This window comes from Lagopus muta, chromosome 15, assembly GCF_023343835.1.
Source record: "Lagopus muta isolate bLagMut1 chromosome 15, bLagMut1 primary, whole genome shotgun sequence".
NCBI lineage: Eukaryota > Metazoa > Chordata > Aves > Galliformes > Phasianidae > Lagopus > Lagopus muta.
The window spans coordinates 4,404,253-4,424,618 of NC_064447.1; the positions used below are offsets into that span (position 1 = coordinate 4,404,253).

The 20,366-nt window shown below is 34.3% G+C and overlaps 1 protein-coding gene across 36 annotated transcripts in view; it reads left to right on the forward strand.

The window, feature by feature from the left end:
• The window catches only part of RBFOX1 (RNA binding fox-1 homolog 1), a 745,900-nt gene that overhangs the window by 669,850 nt on the left and 55,684 nt on the right, over nucleotides 1-20,366 (forward strand). For 33 of the 36 annotated variants that reach the window (XM_048962261.1, XM_048962269.1, XM_048962272.1 and 30 more), the window contains one exon: nucleotides 7,631-7,711. The exons of the other annotated variants lie outside the window; for them this stretch is intronic. In XM_048962261.1, the coding sequence (XP_048818218.1) occupies nucleotides 7,631-7,711 (81 nt within the window). The remainder of the gene's footprint in view (nucleotides 1-7,630; nucleotides 7,712-20,366) is intronic. 36 annotated transcript variants of the gene reach the window in all.

Consider the following 20,366-nt stretch of genomic DNA (forward strand, 5'->3'; position numbering starts at 1 on the left):
AATGCTAAAGCAGTTTAAGATTATGTTGAATCGTATTCCAAACATATAACTAATGTCTTCTGTTTTCTGCCTTGCATTTTCTTCTCGTTTTGAGGCATCAGATCACAGAATCCCCAGTACGTTTACATTTCAATTGAATTTCATATTGAGGGTACTGAGATTTCAGTTGTTTATTTATCTGCAGACCTGTCTGAGGCAAAGTTATATTCTTCAGTGGGACGCAATACCCAGTATCGCTGTGTCAGATTTTCTTTGTGAAAATGATTTGGGGAAAATCCCCAAGTATAGAACTGCTTATTGTAAAAGGTGAGTGTTTGGGAAAGTTTGGATATGTTGCTTTACCTTGTTGTAACGGTTTTTTTCAAGCTTATAAAATTCTGAAATCTGACTAGGCTGGTGAAATAATAAGCTAACAAAATTCAGGATTATACCCAGTGATTCATTTTCTTTCTCCTTTATATTCTCAGCTATAGCTTGTCGTTCAGAGTTTTTAGTATAAAAACAGCACCCATCAGGGTAAGCAAATAGAACTGAGAAATTAGTTGTTTGCATCTCCGCATCTAATTGCATTGGATTTGCATTTCTGTCTTATCAGTTTATTCAAATAGGTAATTTACACAGAAAATAGTGTCTTGATGCAGTATGAGAGGATAAAACACAAACTACATCTACTTGTAATCCCTCCAGGGCTATGGAAACTGTAGTATTCATGTTTGTGCAGGAGGGCTTCAGTTTCATTTGTTAGTGATTTAATTCTTATTGCAGTCCCTACTCATAGGGTTATCAGCAGAATATAAATTCATTTCTATATTCTCAAGTATCTTATTTCAAGAAGAGTGTCATACCAGCTCAGTATTTGTATTTATAGTTCAGAATTTCTTTTGTGCTTTTTCCTCAAAGTTGCAAGTGAACCCAGATCAAGTTAAAAGAGCCAACACCAACCATCATTTATATATGTTTTAGTCTAGGGGGGGACAGAAAGATAAGGAGTAAAGATCTGATTTTCAGAGGTCCTGAACAGCTTCAGTGGGACACATCTCTCTGTGTATGATCACAGAGAATAGTACAGAATGTCCGTCTGTATGAACATGAACAACATACTTGGCTGGGAAGTTACGCTTACGGGCAGTAGTGACAGTGCTACTGCTTTTATATGATTACACAGTGCGCTTTAGATTTTTTTTGTGACAGTATGTGAATGACGGTTCACATCCAGATATGAATGTTAAAAATTCACTAACAAGCATAGGGAAACTCTCCAGGGTTGCTGGGTATTTTGGTACAAGCAACAGCTGAGTTTGTGTTGGTTAGTTTCTCCCTTTTGATTACCAGACAAGGAATGCGTATGGCTGATTAAACTTTTTTTTTTTTTTTTAATTGTATTTGGAAAGCGCAGTTTATTGTGTTTGCTTTGCATTGCGGAGTGGAAACATTACAAAAAAAATGTAGCCTATCTTTGTTAGTCAGCATGCTAAAGAAAATACCAAGGAGTCAGTCACAGTGTTTGTTTCTAATTTGGCATTACTTTGCCTCAGATCAAGAATGCTGTGGCACAATCTATGGCTGCATGGGTAATCTATTCCTCCTTAGTGCCTCAGTAGTGCATGTTCCTTTCATCTTTTCACTGATAAAGATTTAAAGCAGTGTTGTGGGGCAGGGAAAGGATGCTGGCATGGGAGCAGGGCTTGAATGAATTTGCCACTTAACAGATTCCATTCTATTTGTAATGCTTTTTCCAGCCTAAGACACTACAGTACATAGTGGTAAGTGATCTAACCAGCTGTGTGTGGCATGTCAGGTCCCAGGGAAGGAGAGCTAAAGATTACGTATGGACTGTATATGCTACAGAAGGGAGAGGTGAGAAGGGGAATTGAGAGAATCTCAGATAAAATTCTTAGCAGAGCTGCAAACTTTGTTGCTTATCTGGGTTTTAGTTAGATGATGTAGGAAACATCTAGACCCAGTGTGTGACTTAATATACTGGCCAATGAATATGTGTAACAGGAAAGGGAAGTCTATTTGCCAAAAACAAGGAGTAATTGGAAGGATGACTGATGAATAACGTTTGTTGCGAAATGCACTGTTGTTCCCTGAGTCATTGCTTAATTTTATTGAGTGTTTTGGTGACACTCTGAGAGATCGTAATAAAAAAACATGCACTGTGCTCAGAAAAGTGATGGAAGGAAACTGGAACAGAATTTCTGCATGAAAAGATTCTGTAAAATGTCTTAGAACAACAGTACCCCCCAAAATGTTTTTTTCTTGTTTTTAAAAAACTTTATGAGATTCTACATAGATCAAGGGATGTATTACATAAATATTAGAGTATGTATGGAATACATACTTATCAGTTCTTATCAGAAGGCAAGTAGGTATACATTGGTCATTCATAATTGAATGTCTTTCAGATTTGCTGTTGGAATGTAATTCAGATAGTGATTTGGACTTTGAAAACTCACTTTTGGTCACTAACTACGTTAGATTCTCCTTCCTGCCAATAAATTATCATGTTTAAATGAAATTCCGTGTATAACTTCGAGGCAATTAAAGATAACTTTTGTTTTAGATAATAAAAAAATGGAATAAAGGGTTATAGGAAGTATTCTTGAATGTTCCTCATTAATTTCTGCAAATTGAAGTATTTAAATAATCAATACAGGCATCCAAGAATGGTCATGTTGAAGTCTGAAGGAGGAGTATTCTGTTTACAAAAAGTTCACTAGTAACCAATGACATTCAAGAAGCACTTTTTCGTAAACATTCTCAAAAGTGTACTAATGCCATGGAGTTTGACTGTTGGTAATGAAGGGCCAAGCTAACACTTACCAACTAGTGTATATGAAGCTTTTCAAACTCCTTTGTCAGGTGGGATAATGGATGCTAACATGTAGTATTATTGTGTAACAGTGGCCTTTTTAGTTAGGTCTTCTTTATCCATTTCTGTGGCGTATTTGAAATAACTCATTAAAGATCAGTGTTCCTTTGCAGCACAAAAGTAATTCTATTTGTGGCTGGAAAGGCCTAATTATACTTTTAAAACAGCAAATCAGGTGCTTCATGGTTTGTTTATGAGGTCTCTGATAACTAACAAATATGCTGACATGTTTGTGAGAGATACAGCCTCATAGTTTCTTCAGATGTTGTACATAGAAATGAAAAGTAGAGGTATAATAGATATTGTTGAGAGTATAGGAATAACCACTTATTGCAGAAGGTAGAAGGAAAACAGGGAGCAGAGTGACTGAGAACTAGTACAGGGACTAAATTGATCTATAAACCACCTAGCTGTACTGGAAGAAAGGGAAAATGAAATAGAAATTGCTGAATTTAAAAAGCAATGCAGCTTTTATATTAGAGCTATAAATTAACAATCTATGATAACTCAGATAAAATATTATATAAATATTCTTTTTTTAGATTTTAGCAACCAACCTGGTGCTTGGTTGCCAAAAGCAGGAAGACAGTCCTATTGGTAAGAGTAGAATAGATGTTAATAATGAAGAGCTGCTTTATCAAGGGACCTGAGCGTGCAACAGACAAGGGTGGTGTAATCTTCACAAAATCTCCTTGTATGCAGTAACCTTAGTTTTTGTGTTGTAAGTTCTCATTTTACTTACCTGTGCACTAATACTCAGTGGAGACCAGCCCTGAATATCGACTTAATTTCTGCCACTGAAAATGCTTATGTTCTTGCACTTACGTCATGTTTTTTCCCTGGATGGTCATGGAGTACTATTCTGTCCTCTTCTTTTTTGTAACTCTCTAAAGATTCTTGTAGAGTAAATAACAGCACTGTAAACAGGAAACTTTTTGCTTGGTAGCGGATGTACTAAATAAAGGTAGTGGGAGCTGATGTACTGTGACCTTGGGTTCTTGGTAACTGTTTATGAACTTTGTACAATTGTTAGTGAAGGTTTCTGAAAGTTCCATCTTCTTTATGTGACAAAAGACAGCTATTCCCACAGTCAAGGTCTTGCTACGTTATGGATTTTGTTTGCTTCAGCACTGTATTTTTAAAAAAAATGATTTGAATTTTTCTTCTAAAAATGTTGTTCCAATTTATACGTCCTCAAAGGATGCCAGATTCCAGCCAATTGTGCAAACTCTTATAAGCTTATTCCAGATCTTTTAAATTGTCTGTACTGCTGGTTACAAAGTGGTTCCAGTCTGACCAAGAAACTATTTTTTTGCAGAACTGATCCCTTATAAATTTCAGAGAAGTCCTTCCATTGTTGATGGATTCCTGGTCAGTCTGATTACTCCTGAGCTACCTGAGTGTTCACAAAATACCATGAACTTTGCAATAGTCCTCGTATGAGGAAGTAGTCTGTGGGTTATTATATTTACATTTCTGCTTATGCTCTACAGATAAATTTGTGTAAGTTACGAGAATAGGAACTACACAAAAAAACTTACTTTTGAAACTATGAAAAAATGAGAAAAATACTTTTAGTTCCATATCTTCGAATGATTTGGAACTGAATTTTTAAGGTCTTGAAAATATTAATAATTTCAAATAATTTTCCTCACTGCCCTGAATATTTTGAGAGTAATTATTTCCTCAAAATAACTATAATTCTTAAACCAAAGGACCTGATCAAACTGTATGTTCTTAACGTTGAGCTGTAAGAGAAAACATTGAAGAGTGACCTTGGGAAGTACGTTTTTGTGCTTGCTGCCTGCCATTAAGCCAAGGATGAGTGATGCACCTGTCCTGGGGGGTTATTTGCAGTTTTATCATGTGCTGCCAACGTGCCCTGCTCCAGCCCAGCTGCCTGCTGCTGTGTGCAGGACAGCCCATGGCTCAGCCACTACAGGCTGCTCTCCTACCGTAACACCTAGCAGCTAGGCTGCCCCAGCTTCCTTTCTGCCACAGGTCTGTCCAAAGCTCTCCCCTGTGCCACATTATGCCTCTAGTGAATACACTCTTCAAATATGTATGCTTTTTTTTTTTTTTCTGAGCCTTTTGACAGAGTCAGGAGAGGCTTTCAGCTGATGATTTCCAAAATCCCATACCACTAGTCACATGTGACCAAATATGTAAATGCTCATAATAGAAAGAAGTGAAAAAGCAGTTCAGATGCTTCTTAATGAGGAAGTATCAGCTCGAAGTATGCTGCTACAGAAGGGACTGCAGAATTACGAATGAACTCTTGCATGACTGTAATTTTTTTTGAAGTTCATCAGCTCCACAATATTATTAAATTATAGTTTGGAAAGAAATATTAATAACTTTATGTTCAAATCCTCTTTCTTAAAAAAAAATCTTCATTCTATCACGGTAGAATTTTCAGTACTCTAGAGGAAAAAGAAAACTTTTTTTTTTTCATCAGGGAGCTCACTGATTGTTTACATGTTCTGAGGTTTTCACAGAAGTGTTTTATTGAAAATAGTTCCATCTCCACTCTGTTCTACTAATAAAAATTTAAGTATTTTTAATACAAAAAATGAGAAGCAGAAGTCAATTTTTCTCACAAAATTAGATTAAAAGTTTCAGGTTTTTTTTTTCCAAAATATCTAATAATGGTGACTTAACTGATAATTTTAGGTACAAATTCAAATGGAGAATGTCCAAATATAATTACAAAATCTGGTAGCATGGATGAAAAAAGCACCCATTTTAAAGTATTTCATTATAAATGAACCCAGAGAAAGGAAATTTGGACTCTCATGTGATTGCAACAGAGAAATTTTAATAAGAATGTTAACTGCAAAGAATAATAACATCTCTAATTGCACACCGTAGAAAAAGCAAAGTTTTAATTTGTTGGATAAGATACATGAAATATAATCCTCAATTTTTGAAAACCATTAGCATTCTGTACTTGCTAAGTATACTTGAAGTCATGATACTTAAATTACTTTTAAAACATGAAAATTACTGTTCTTGATGGTTCCTTCCCTTTTTTTTCATTTCACTCAGCTGGATGAACTCATTTATACCTTCAGTTCATATTTTCAGGCCTCTGTAGAAGCATTTATATGGTGTTAAATACATCCATATTCCTGTGTTTCCTACTGTTGGTCATCTGCCAGTCTGAAAATTGGGATTGCTATTGGAATCTCTGATCTCTACAGGTGTACGTTCCTTTATTTCGCGGCTTCCACACGTAAGACAGAACAAACAGAAGGCCTTGTTTTGCATTTAAGACTAGTACTGAATGGCTGAAAAAAATAGCAGAAGAAAAAAAAAAAAAAAAAGCAAGTATCTCCAAAGCCCATTAATGAAGTTTATACTATGGTCTGAGAATTTGAAAGCACAAAGTTTCATGAGATTTCCAGTGCTCACGCACTTAACTATGTTGTTGCAATTACCACAATTTTATTTTTTTTTCAGTATTCTGCGTATTTCCAGCTCATTTAACAGCTGCAAGAGACAGTTTAAAAAAAAAAAAAAAAAAAAAAAGGTTAATGATAGAAAAGTATTTGCAGACTTGTTTTTGAAATAAATCAGGTGTGGTAACTGCATGTAGTTTGAGGGTTGCTCTTGTTGGATCAGCCACTTCTGATCTATTGAGTTACTTTGCCTGCAAGTCAACGCATGACTTCTCTTAATTGTCTCTGAAATTTTCAGGTACATTTAATATATTTGGAACTGTGTGTTTCACACATTCTGGCAGCTTAAAGTACATCAGTGTATGTTCATACACTGTATATTGTCTGTGTGTGTGTGTATATATATATATATATATATATATAAACATATCTGCAAAAAACAGATGCATCACAGCCTGCTCCTCCTGGAGGTGTGCAGGTGGAGAGGTTTTTTCCTACCATAAAGAATTACATTAAACAATCTTTATTCATCTAAGAATGCTAGGGTATAACCACAGAGAAAGATGCTGACATAGCAAGGTATTTGATTTAAATTTATTAAAACAAACACAAAACAATTCTAAACTTTGATTTCTTCAAAATGGAAATGCATCAAAGAAGAGCTGTTTCAAATTGATTTGTTTATTATTTTTACTTTTTTTTTTTTTTCCTTTTTTGATGGTTTTCTTTCTTCTGTTTTGTTCTTAATCCTCAGTCCACCTGTATAGTGGAACACAGAATATGTTTAAGTATTTCTCATTCATGCAAAGAACACTGAAATCTTTACATGCGCAGTCATATTTTGGTTTCTCTCACACCAGTGCTAGTTTAAGTAATATTACTGAGATCATGCTTGGTCTGTACATATGAGCTTTGCAGTCTGATTTATCTGTTTGCTCGATAGCCTCTCATCTCAGCCAGAGTTTGGGGATGAGAAGCAGGGGTTGGTGGGGGAGCTTTGCAGAAGCTCACAGCAGGGCTCCTGAGGCTTTGGAGTTGCAGGGCAGAGAGGGAGAGAGCAGCTGCAGCAAGGTGAGGTACCTGGGCGTGCTGCTAACGAACACAGCCTGCGCCAGTTTCCCTATGTGATAAAGAGGGCATTTGGATTTGGGGGGGATGTCTGTGTTTTGCTTTTTCCAATGTAAAATTTTACGTGCTTACTGGGGCTCTTTCTGTTTGGTGAAATTAAAGGACATTAAGGGCCTCTGCTTCACTGCACTGCTTCAGTTATGGCTTTATTTCTGTTTTGAGATAAAACTGAGGTTTAGTTTGAGTGTTCCAAAACCAGATACCACTTTCTCTCTCTCTCTTGTAGGCAGGGTGCTGCTGTGCCAGGCAAACCAGGAGGGATCTCCCGTGTACAGTGCCCCCAGTTCACTAGTATACACATCCACAAGTAAGCTAGTGTTAACGGCTGTTATTTTTTTCCTGTTTTGTGACAAAGGACATTATTATGAATTAAGCCCCATTATACTGTAAATTTTCCAACTAGTTCTTGTTAAGGTAAATGTGGTATTTGTGAACATTTGTAAGTAAGTAATGTTAAAGGATCATTCAATGTTTTTACTTGCATCTTTGTCCTAAAAGAATATTTTATGGGAGGAAAAAAAAAATGAAGAAAGAAAAGCCCCAATATTGGACTGTTCTACTGTTCTACAGAAATGTTCAAAAGTTCTACATTAACATTGATTATTTTTTTAATTGTTACTTTTTTTTTTTTTTAATCCAGGACTGTTGTTCATTCTGTATTTTCTGCAGAAGATGAAGTTGTGTTGCTTTTTCTTTCTTGGCCACAACTTTGGTTTAATAAAGTCTCATAATATGCCAGTGCTTGTCTGTGTCAAGAAATAAAAATAAATATGATGTTTTCTTTTGAGTGGGAGGGGGGAGGGAAGGAAGAAGACTGTGAAATGGTTATTTTGGATAATGTGCCATAAGAAAAATAATGAAGAGAAGGTGAGACAATACTGGCTGCCATCAGCCAATATTTATGTTCAAAATTTTGGAGTATCAATGTCTTCTCTAAAATTCTGATGCAGACATAGATCCAAATCCTGAGAATGTTTTTGTTGTATCAGTTGTACCACTGATGCCCATTCCAAAATCTTGTCAGATGAACAGGTGTCTAGCCATATAGGACCAATTGTGCTCGTCAATAGATGAAACAGTGCAAGTAGCCAAAGATGAGGAAATCACTATTTTTCAGGTAGTGACCTTTTAAATTATCCATGGAAGCAAGAATTGCTGATTAACAGTCAAAAAGAACATCTTTTGCTTGTTGCAGTACAGAAGTTTCTTCTTCCCTGTTGTTTGCTGAATTAGGTCGAAGATCAGTATTTGCTGTGTGTTCTTAGCAGTTCTCTGTAAGTAACTGTCTGATTTAGCAGCATTATGGTATGTAATCTTTATGAAAATTGTATTCAAAATACAATACTGCTCTTTTAAGGCACTAAAGACTTAGAAAACAATTAATTTATTTTATTAGCTAGAACCAGGAATAAGAACAAAGGAGTTCCAAAGCGGCCATCTATGCAGTGATACAAGTGTCTTATTTCAAAGGCTATGAACAGTGTCATCTCTGTTTGCGTTTACAGGACAAATATGGGATCTACTTTTAAATCACAGTAAATAGCAAATTACATTAAATGGTTTAAATCAGAGCTGGAGTTATCAATTGAATGTCCATATGTTTCCGGATGCTCCAAGAATATTTTGTATTGTCACATTTCCCAAGCAGAAATTATTTTTATCACAGTAGTAGCATAGGAATGAAATATGTACTGCATAGATCAATAGGGGATTCATCCCTACAGTATATCTTTAGTATATTTAATTTTTAGTGTTATTTCTTTTTGATTGAAATACCCCAGGCATCTGAGATTCATTTTACAGAAAACTATCCAATCATTTCATTCTTTTCACTGTTAGGGAGCTTCTATGGGAGGAGAGGGGCAGTGTTTTTTATTTTCTGTAATATACTCTAAATAAAGTTTAGGATCTAAAGTTTTCCTTATTGCTCCTATTAACTCACTGTATTATATCCTAGCAAATTTATTTTTGGGGCTGCTGTTTACATCTTACAGTATTGCCACTATTATTAAATCCCTGCATAGCCATTGTAGAGCTAGCTGAGATCTAGACTTCACTGTTTACATTATTTCTCATGAGTCAATTCCTTTGAAAAATCTATTTTGCAGTGGTGCTCCTTGAATAATGATATACTAACAAACACCTGTTTATTTTCCATTATGCCAAATACATAAGTAAACAGACTTTGCCTATCTGTCTCCCACCGGGCAATATGTAATACACATATTCATAATAGAGATTGCCAGTAGTCCTTGCAGTAGAAATTATTACACTTTGTTGAATTTGTGTGTCTGCAAGTCATATTTTCTGTTTTATTCATATAATAGTATTTCATATTGCCAAAATGTGTTTTTTTCCCCCACAGGTCCACAACTCCTGCTAATAATGAAATTTTTACAATTACCAATCTTTGCTATTATATTTTTATTTATTCTAATTAGACAAGTTTCAATAAAGATGTAAAATAGTTCAAATTCAATGGGATTGAATTGAATGAATCTTCAGTTTTCTCTCATTTTCATTCTTTTAATATTTTAATGATCCTCTGTGCCACATTTTTGATGCATATTTTTGACAGTGATTTGAAATCTAATGAATCAATATTAACATCTGTGAGATTAATATTTTTACAATTACTATTCCGTGTAGACAATAGAATGGCAGCCTTCATATTTGAATAATTTATTAATCATTTATGCTGTTATTTTCTGTAGTGTTACTGCATTTTTCAGAACAACTTACAGTTGAAGAATTAAGAAGTTTAACATTTTATAATCATATGAATGGAAGGGAAAGAGTCAGCTGAGATTTTTTAAGCTGAGAGGTTTGGATTTCATTAAATGCTAATGGAACTTGGGAATTTTCGAGTATTTGGAAAAGGGTGCATCCCCACTTTTAGCAACATTGCCATATTTAACCTGACTGTATGTGTTTTGTTTCAAAACAAATGTTACCTAAAGAATGAGTGGCTGAAGCATGATGGTAAAATGTTTTTCTTAACTTGACTAGCTTTATTTCTCAGTTTCTTGATTCTTAATCGATTCTGATAGCTATGAGCACTTCCACCCCTTTTCTTGGCTAGCCAGAAAGAAGAGTGTATTTCTTCGAACAGCTCTTTCTCTTCTGGTGTTTTACTTGCCTAGGAAATATTGTATGTATCACCTCAAACATTTCCCAGTCCAGTGATCAGTTACACCTCTGAACTTGTCGGGAGACGGTAACATGGCTCTGCTTCCTCCCATCACTTCTGGTCTTTTGCATAATACGGAAAGAAATGAGCTGTTTCTCTGCAAGCAGTGGAACAAATCAGTAGCTATAGTTTCTCATGCTTCATCTGTTCTCTTACACTGGAGCAGAAGACAGGACCTGGATCATTTTTTCACTTGCATATCTATTCTGAGAATAAATAATTTTTTATGTAAAAAGCACAGTTTCAGCATGCAGATGCATTCATGTCTCTTGGTGGGACATACTATTTGCTTTACTGAGATAATCAAAGTAAGGAAATTCAGGTTTTCTTCTTGGCTGCTCTTGATTCCCATAACAGTGGAGTTCTGAGAGGAAAACTATCAGTTACTTCATTAAATTTCTTCTACATCATCCTATTGAAGAATGAAGAAAGTCCAGAAAAGGACATAGACAAGTTCCTATGTAGGATATGCATCTGGAATTTCAGGATTAGAGTACATCAGCTCCTAATGAGGAACGCGTTGTCAGGAAGCTTCCCGTAGGTTCTTGGTATCTCACTGTTGCTAAACTGAAACTTAGCAAACCAAGGAGCTTAACTGCATGTAATAATGGTCTCATTTTCCTTCTTCAGACTAATTGTTTCCATGAAAAATTTTAAAATCCTGAAACAAAACATTGCTTCTAATGTTCAGTGATAATGAAGAAAATGTTGGAAATATCCAAAATGAAGTGCTTGACCATAAGATCCACGAGAATGCTAACGCCAACACCCTGCTGGACTGAAGGAAGATTAAAAAAAATAATAAAGTTCTGTTACCGAGTATCTGTATTGCTGTTCAAGGGCAATAGTATAGTTGGGTATGTATGATGAAAAGAAAAATAAGCAAACATATATAATTTTTTTAAATCTCATTTTTATAATGTGGAAAACATGAATGAAGTGTTAATGAGAGCCAAATAATGGTATGGAAGAAAGCCACAAAATGATAGAGTTATTCAGAGTGGAAGGCCAGTTTGCTCAGAGCACCTCTAAGGATGGTGACTGTACAACTTTTCTGGGTTATCTTTTTCAATGCCTGAATGTTTTAACAAGAAAAAACCTTTAACCTGTTTCCAATAGAAATCTTTCAAGTTATATTCATTGCAACTTGTCTTTTGTCTGGATGCCTCTCTGTATCGTCTGGCTCTGTTTTCTTGATAATGTTCCCTACACATTAATGAAAGGGACATCTGCTGGTAGAAAACCTCTTTGTGTTCTGCAGTAGCTCATCAGCATCGTCAGGATCACTAAGCACCTTGAGTTGGTTAAGGAAGCCAGCCCACAGCTGTGCATCACATTATTCAAACGCTTGCAGTTGTGCATACCCAGGTTCCATGGAAAGCAATGAGCGATTACGAAATCTAATAAAATTTCAGTGACAGCTCAATGTCTCTACATCAAAACTTTTTGATCTTTGTAACTTTTAGACTTTATTGTAGTGCCATCTAAAAATAAAGATACTTGAGCCATCAGGTGTGTAACTACTATGATATTTCTCCAAGCATGAATGAGAGGACAGTTCACTGCATTGATGAATAGCTAACATATGGTAAAACAGTAAATTGCTATATGCCTTTATGATTCACAGATGAGTGTCTGTATTTCCCAAATGTTTTGCATGCCCAGAAAAAAGAATTGTATCTTGACTTCAATGAGAATATGAGTTAAACTGATGGTAGTTTGGGGTTACATTTTCTAAATATTAGATTTGCTTCATATTCAGTTACCATATCTATGGGTATCAATATACACATGCTCTTTGTTCCACCAAGTGTTATTTTTTATATGTTTTTTTTTTTTGTTTGAATAAAAATAAATAAATACTTCATATTATAAAAAGAAGAAAAATTACAAAAACGCAGGAAGAAGATATTCATAATTCAATTTTACCATGCTCAAGGGCACATAAAGTTGGTAGCCTACTTTTTAATCAATTTAATTGATTAAATTTTAATTGATTAAAATTTTGCAGGAAGTGTTGGTATAATCCAGAAAATATGATTGTGGTGGTGCAAATGCTTGTAAATCTGTCCCACGTTGTTCTCCTTCTCTAATTGTAATTGTCTGATAAAAGTTCCATCAGTTTCTGTAATTAACCTAATGGTCTAAATGAATTTCCAGATCACTGGTTATTCATTTAAATATAGAAAATGCCATTACATTGAGTTTAATTAATACAAAGCAAGTTCACAATCCATTGTATCATTAGAATACAATTTTACTCTTTTAACTGTTTTAATTATGAACGTTTTTTTTTCTTATTTTGTTTGTCCCGCATATGGATTTGGCTTTTTTCTTCTCTAATTATCCTTTTTTCTAACACTTACAATTGAAATATTTTAAACACATCGCTCTTTGAGTTCTCATCCCCAAAATATCAGTGCAGGTATTTTCTATATTTATTTTTCAACTATTTTTTAAACAGAATTCAGTCAGTGCTAAGTTCATAATCCCATGATATGCCCTAGAACACCTTATCTGACTAGATACTCCTGTCACGGAAATACATATGACAGATAAGCACTCACCAGAGAATACTTTTGCTTTGTGTCAGACAGATATTAAAACAATAAACTGTGTTGCCCTGGGATTTTGGCTTCTGAGCAACCTGAAAACAGCAAGGCGAAGATGAGAAGTTTTTGAAAAGTGGGAAGGCAGTTCTTTTAGAAAACTCCCTGGAAACCTTTGGTCCTGTGGTTTTGTTATTTGGGATTTTTTTACCAAAAAAATATTTTGAACACTTATTTACAGCGAGTAATCCTGTTACGTTATTGCATGCATTAGAAATGTTCCTAAGTTGTCCCCGTAATGCTTCTGATTCAGAGTTATTCATTAGGTATTAGTGCAGAAGGAATATCTTAGATGATAAACTACATTCAATGTTTGGAATCTTGCTTCTGCAGATATACTCAGTATTAAAATGACTTACAATATATGATCAACATATTTACTTCAAAATATATATATTTCCTCTGCATGTTCTATTTCATAAGTGTATAGTTGAGGACTTTTTTGTATGTGTGTAATAGATAAGAAAATCATAAATACTAAGTGTAAATATTGCATCTACTGGTAGGATTTAGTCCATTTGAGTATTCATTATGCCATAGAGTTGGAATTAAGTAAAGCCTGTTTTATTCAGTGTTTCTTTTGATTGTCCTCACTTAGTCTATCTGGCATTTGAATATTAGTGAACTAGCTAAAAAAAAAAAAAAAGCTCAGTGAAACTATTTTCATGCTTTTTTGCTTGAGTAAAGACATTCCACGTTTTATTTTACTGTGGCATTGCAAATAGGCATCAACATTGATATTATATTCTGTGATATTTACAGTAATGAGGAGATTATACGTGGAAAACAAATTTTCAGAAGGTCCTTTGAAATGTCCTTCTGAGCAGAATCACCAGTAGAAACATTTAATTTGTTTATTTTTTCAGAATTTATCTCCTTTTGATATGTAATTACATGAAAATAGTAACGTAATGATGATCTTGTTATGACATTATTCTCCTCCATGCTGCCAATGTTTAAGTGCTCTGACAATTGATGTAAGAATTTCAGGGTTCTGTTTGTGAGACGTAGTTGATCATATTTCATCCAAACGGATGTAAACTTTATTGTAATGATAGCTGTTTTGATTTCATCGTTCATACTAATTTATTTCTTGTGATTTGTCATGATCTTTTAATATGCATCCTAAATTAATTAATTAACCTTATAAAGTAAAAAGAATCACCAGAAGTAGCATTGAAGATGCCCTTTCTGGTCTCTACGTTAAAATACTGTTCAGTGCATTTACATGAAAGGTTAAACAAAGAAGGTGTCAATACTAAGTAGAAAGACAAGTTTCCTAAGGGCTTTCCATGTTTCTCAGTTTCCTGCTCAAGTATGGAAGCATAAAAGGATGAAAAGTCATACATCACTTCCAGAGAAAAATGTGCATGTCAGCTCTTACTGAAATATCTTCAGAAGGTTTTTAAGCTCTTCATTAGCCCATTGTATTAAACCAGGGGCCACGTATTGAGTAAAACTGTTGCATAAATCTGAATGCAACGTAACTATATGCAGGGAACTATTCAAGGTTCAGTTGACCTTAGTTGTCATATGTGATGTTCATTCTGTGTAATGAGAACAGGGGCTTTATTTTGGTTTTGGTTTTTTTTGTTGTTGTTGTTGTTTGTTTGTTTGTTTTGTATTTGAAAGGCCTGTTTCTCTTTCCAAATTAGCTTTACTGTTTTTGTAATATTGATTTCAAGTGTAATTCCTCTAAATATATTCACTTGATTCCAAAATCAAATGCATTATGTCATTCTACACTTGGATTTTGCAATCCTTTTTCAAGCTCTTAGCAAAAAGGACTCTCAGAGTCCCTCATGATTGTGAAACTCAGCATTTGTGCTGTAGTGGAGACAGGCAACAGCAGTTCCACTTATGTCATATGTAAAGTTTTCTAATCAGATTGTAAAGCCGTAATGATTGTGTTTACTTTTAACATCACAAATATAACATAATTTGGGTCGTTTATTCTATAAAGCCTTTTATGTTTCAAAATTAAACATTTTAGGAGCAGTTAAGCTTATTTATCCAGGCACTTTCAGCTCTCCTATAGGAAAACAATTTGTTTCTTCTGAAAAGATTTTCGTTTATACAGGCTGCTGTTTATTTGAAAGTAATCTGCTCCAAAGGAAAAAACAGTATTTAATTTGAACCTAAGCCAGTAGTTGAAATATGGATTAATATTTACTGTAAAATATTCACAGAAAAGTCTGTGAAGCACATTGCTAAAATATGCAAGAAAGCAGTAAAAATACAGAATACAGGTCTTACTGACTGTCATTTCTCTAGCTGAGAAATTCAGTCACACTACAAACAAAGTGTATCATTCACATGCCAAATAGGTACTGCACGTAGAGAGGTAGTTCCTCCGTATTTCTAATAAAAGGAGTCATCATCTGTACTGAGCTTACTGATAAATGTTGCAGGAAGTGTGGCTGCGCATAATAGATTAGTGTTCAATATAAATACGGCTAATTACAATGAAATTATTTTGCTATAAACAGTTACAGCAAGCAGTGTAGTAGGTCCAGAGAAATTATAAGAAGTCATTCTGTTCAGAAGTCAGAATGGTAAATTCGTTTGCAGATATGCAGTTCCCTCTAGAAAGAACAATTAGTTATATAAACTTTCAGTGTACTGTGGTGATAGTTGTCGCATCTTCTGAGAATCTTAAAAAAAAAAAAAAAAAAGTTCAAAGATAGTACAGGAGGACAGTAGTTATGTTTTATGCGACGGATTATCACTGATACTTGGTCAGTTAATCAGATTAATCACTAATAACTGGTAACAAATCAGATATTTTTGTTTATAAAACAAAATTATTCTTCTCGGAATTTCCAGTGAGCTCTGTCTTCAGTGACTGCTCTTAGTGTTTCATTCCCTTTTCTTGTGAGATGCACATATGCTATAATGCTTTCTAAATATCATTTATTAACTTCTCATAATAGCTAAGATGAAACTTAGGCAAATGTTTAAGCTGGAGTGAAAAATACATTTTCTAAATCTCCTTGAAAGCTCTGAGTACCCTTCTGCTTCCTGATCAAAATCTGCCTCTGTTTACCCATCTTGACCTTCCTTGTCTGTGTGGTTGTGTGGTTGCTGCTTTTTTTTTTTTTTTTTTTTTTTTTTTTTTAACAGCTTACTTTACTAGCTGAGAAAACCATTTCAGTGGGCATTAGTATCTGGTTTGCTTCCTGTGCCTGTTTTTCTTAGTGCTTTTACAGGTGTCTGTTTCTTCCAGTCAGCAAAATAATGTAAGTGCCATTGAATGGGTTCCTTAAACTGCTTTTTTTGGTGTTATATTACAGCTGTGTTTCAGATCAAATTCCATTGTAATTCTAACATCTTGGGTTTTTGTTGTTGTTGTTGTTTATTTTTATTGGTAGCAGTGCCTGAAATTCCTGTTATGGCATTTTCTGTATTCTGCATCATTCTGTATTGCTATTCTGTAGCTGTTTTTAGGGTAGCTGTCTATTTATCCTCCATCAGCATTTTAAATGTCTGATAGCTCATCAGTGAGATGTATTGTGTTTATCCAGCAATTGTAAATACAGAGATCATTTTATTCTTTCAAATTTATTTTTGGTGCCTTGTTCTTCGTATTCATTCTTGTGTTAATTTGTTTAGTGATGATGCAGTGTGTCTAAACAGGTACACTTACGAGTACTGTAACAATAGGGACATACTGAATTGTATGCCACTGATGTTTAGTGTTGTTTTTTTTTTTAATTTATTCCACATTCCACACTTGGGTCATGGAAAATATAACATTTTTCATAGTAAACTGCAGATTTTCTCTTTGTCCTCTTCTTCAAATATTACAGATGTTGTTTGACCAAAAACAGTTGGGAATCTCTTTCCTGTAAATGGAGATATAGCACTTAGCCACTGGCAGTACTCGTGCTTTATCTATCAGGACAATAGGACGTTTAAGACAGTGATAAATACATTCTGTGTTTTTTTTCTTTGCAACGTGATCTACGACGTTACAAGATATATTTGGTGTTGATTCCTGTTTGCAGCTTCCAGTGTTCCCTTAGCTTTGTGTTCTAGATTTTGCCCTGTTTGTTTTCAGTAGCTAGGGAAACATGACTGACTGTACATCTCAAGTCATTCTCTCAGTCAGCTGGAAAGTTGTTCATTTACAGATTTCATTTTACGGTGTCTGATCTGGTTTCAAAAAAGTACTGTGTTAGTGTCACTGTGTTTCTTATATTGTTTAATACTCATTATTAAATCATGTATCTTAAAACCATGTTTTGTATAACAAAATTCTTTCTCAACATGAATTTCATATATAGTAAATATTTTTGATATATTACTATTTTTAATATATATATGATTGTTTGCATTTGAGATTTTTTATTTTTTATTTTTTATTTTTTTTGCTTATACTTGCAGAATAGTTAATGTTGGAAAAGACCTCTAAAATCACCTACTCCAACCGTCAACCCATCCCCACCATGCTCACTTTCCATGTCCCTCAGTGCTACATCTCCCCTTTTCTTGAGCACCTCCAAGGACGGTGACTTCACCTCCCAGGGCAGCTTGTACCAGTTGTCTCACCCTTCTTCTGAGATGAAATTTTTCCTTATATCCAACCTGAACTGATTTTCATAAACAAATGAGTAATTTTTTTCAGCTCCATAGTAGTGCTGTTGTTCATCTAATTTCCCACAACTTTTTACTTTGTCCAAGAAATGCTATTTTTGAAAACATAGGGGATCTTGCAGATGTCAGTAATCAGGAACGCAAGACAAATTGTTGATCACTTCGATCATCTAAATTTGAAGATTGTTCTTTAACCATGTCCAGACAGCTTTGTCCAGCAAAGATCAAGCTTCCAGAACCTCTCTGGATAATCTGTTCCAGAGTTCAGTCACCAACATATAAAAATTTATACATAAAGATGGCAATGTACAGGTTTTGCCATTAAGATTTTGTTCCAGGGATTACAAATTCCTGACATATGGAGGTGTTGATATATGTAGAAACCAATGGCAGTTTATTTGCAGGTTAGAGATGAGGAATGGAGGGGGGGGGGAGAGGAGGGGGAGAAGAAAAAGAGAGAGAACAGTACTATATGTACTTAAAAGAATTGTAAGGAAATCTAGGTGTGTATTCAATATGTGTGAGTCATTTTTGGTGTAACAGACCAATTGAATCTGGAAGCAAATTTAAGTTAAAGTAGTCAAATATTAAGTCTTGTTGGAACAGTTAGTTGTCCTCATACCATTTAGCCTAAGATTATGCACATTAAATAGGAAGTTGCTCTTTTTGCTGAAGTATACTCTGCGTATATTTTGAGTGCATTTGCTTGTGTGGATTATTTATTTTGTGGAAAAAAAACTTTAAAAATCTTATTTTTCGTGTATCCGAGGATGAAATAATTGAAAGAAGTTTCTTAAAGCAGCTGCAATATCAAGTATCTCTAGAAATATCTGTTATCTTTCAGGGCACACTTCATTATAAAAAAAAGTCACAAAACGTATGTGAAATTTTGGGCTAATTCAGATTTGTCTGGAAACTTAATGCAGCAGCGTTGAATAAAGGGATTCAATTACAGTGTGCAGTGTTTTGTAAGAAACTGTCTTACATAAAAAGTTAATTAATCAGAGCTGTGTCAATTTCCTTGTGCCATGTCAATTTGTAGCAAGGTAATTAATCACTAATCGCCCAGCATGCAGCAAACTAAGGGACGATCCATGAGTCATTTATTGTTGTGGGTTTTTTTCAAAATAAATAGTACACAGAGCCATGAAGAAACACATCTTGCCTTTCATAATATTTTTATCAACAGTTTTGCATGTTGTAATAGACTGCAGTAACAAGCAGCTGTAGTTCAATGGAATATGAATATTAAAGAAACAAATGAGAGCAGATTTATAGGACGTTGCTTTTCTGTTATGTCAGTTTTGAGATTACACTGAGCAAATGAACAGTGAAAAATTACTCTTCCATGTGGAGAATGGTGATTAGACTTGTACATTAATTAGAGATTTTTGTTTTCCTTTTCAATGCATTTCAAATGAGAATGTCCTATAAGAAATTGTTTGTCCAAAATGCAGATTTATTCATTCTTAAACAACAGTGTTTAATACTGACATGTATTTTTGTACGAGGGTATGGAAATGATTGTTTCACTAATTCTGAGTAGGTTTCAAAAACAAACATATGGTTTGTATTTTGAATGAAAGAAATAGAAGGAATTGGTCATGCCTGTGTTTGATGTATATGGCAAATTTCTTTTGAATTCAGTTAATTCACAATCGGATCCCGGGGATAATAATCTCACAGAAATGATAGGTGAAAAATAAATGCAGTTTTAGGGTATTTAGTTTGTTACTAAGCATTGTGAACTTTCTAAAGACTTTTTTGAACTTTGAAATTTATGCGTGTGTATATATATATATATATATATGATTTTTAAAACTGTCATTTTAAAAGCTGTGTTAATGGAGCTTTTACTTGCAAAGCAGTTTTGACTGTGTATTTAAATGCAAAATTGTACAAGTATTCTCTCTAACAGTTTTTATAATTCTTAAAGAAAATGCCAATTAAAGCTACATAGTGCTACTAATACCAGTGGAAAAGTCAGTTGACATAAAACACACATCAGGAAAAATTCCTGATTCTGTCTCAGCAATCTCAGATGATATGATATAGATCATTCTCTTCTTTGTTCTTAATTTATTGTCCCACACTTCTGAAGTGTTTCCTCAACAAGGATCTTTTTAAACTATGGTGATAATATAAATGTATGTTCCTTCATTTCTAACAGTTAAACTACTTTGTAGTAAATTAGCTATGAACCACTTCCAACACGATGTACCATTAAAACTCTTCGACATAAAACACTGGAAAATTCTTGATAACAGATGACCTTATGATTTGTGCAGAGCAGGAGAGATTAGGAGTGATGAGGGGTAGATTCATTCATCCATTTTGATGGCATACCTTTCTTGAGGCATATGGCACATTCATACAAATTCAAACCACAGCACAAATGCAAAGAATAATTGCCCATTAAAATGGCCATATATTTTTATGGCTTTGATACAAAATCTGCCCCCTATTGTTTTTTACATCTGCTACACTTTCATCCATCCCAAAGCTTTAAAACTTTAATATACAGTGTGTAACCCTTAAGTATTATTTTAGCAGGTTATGTTCCTCCT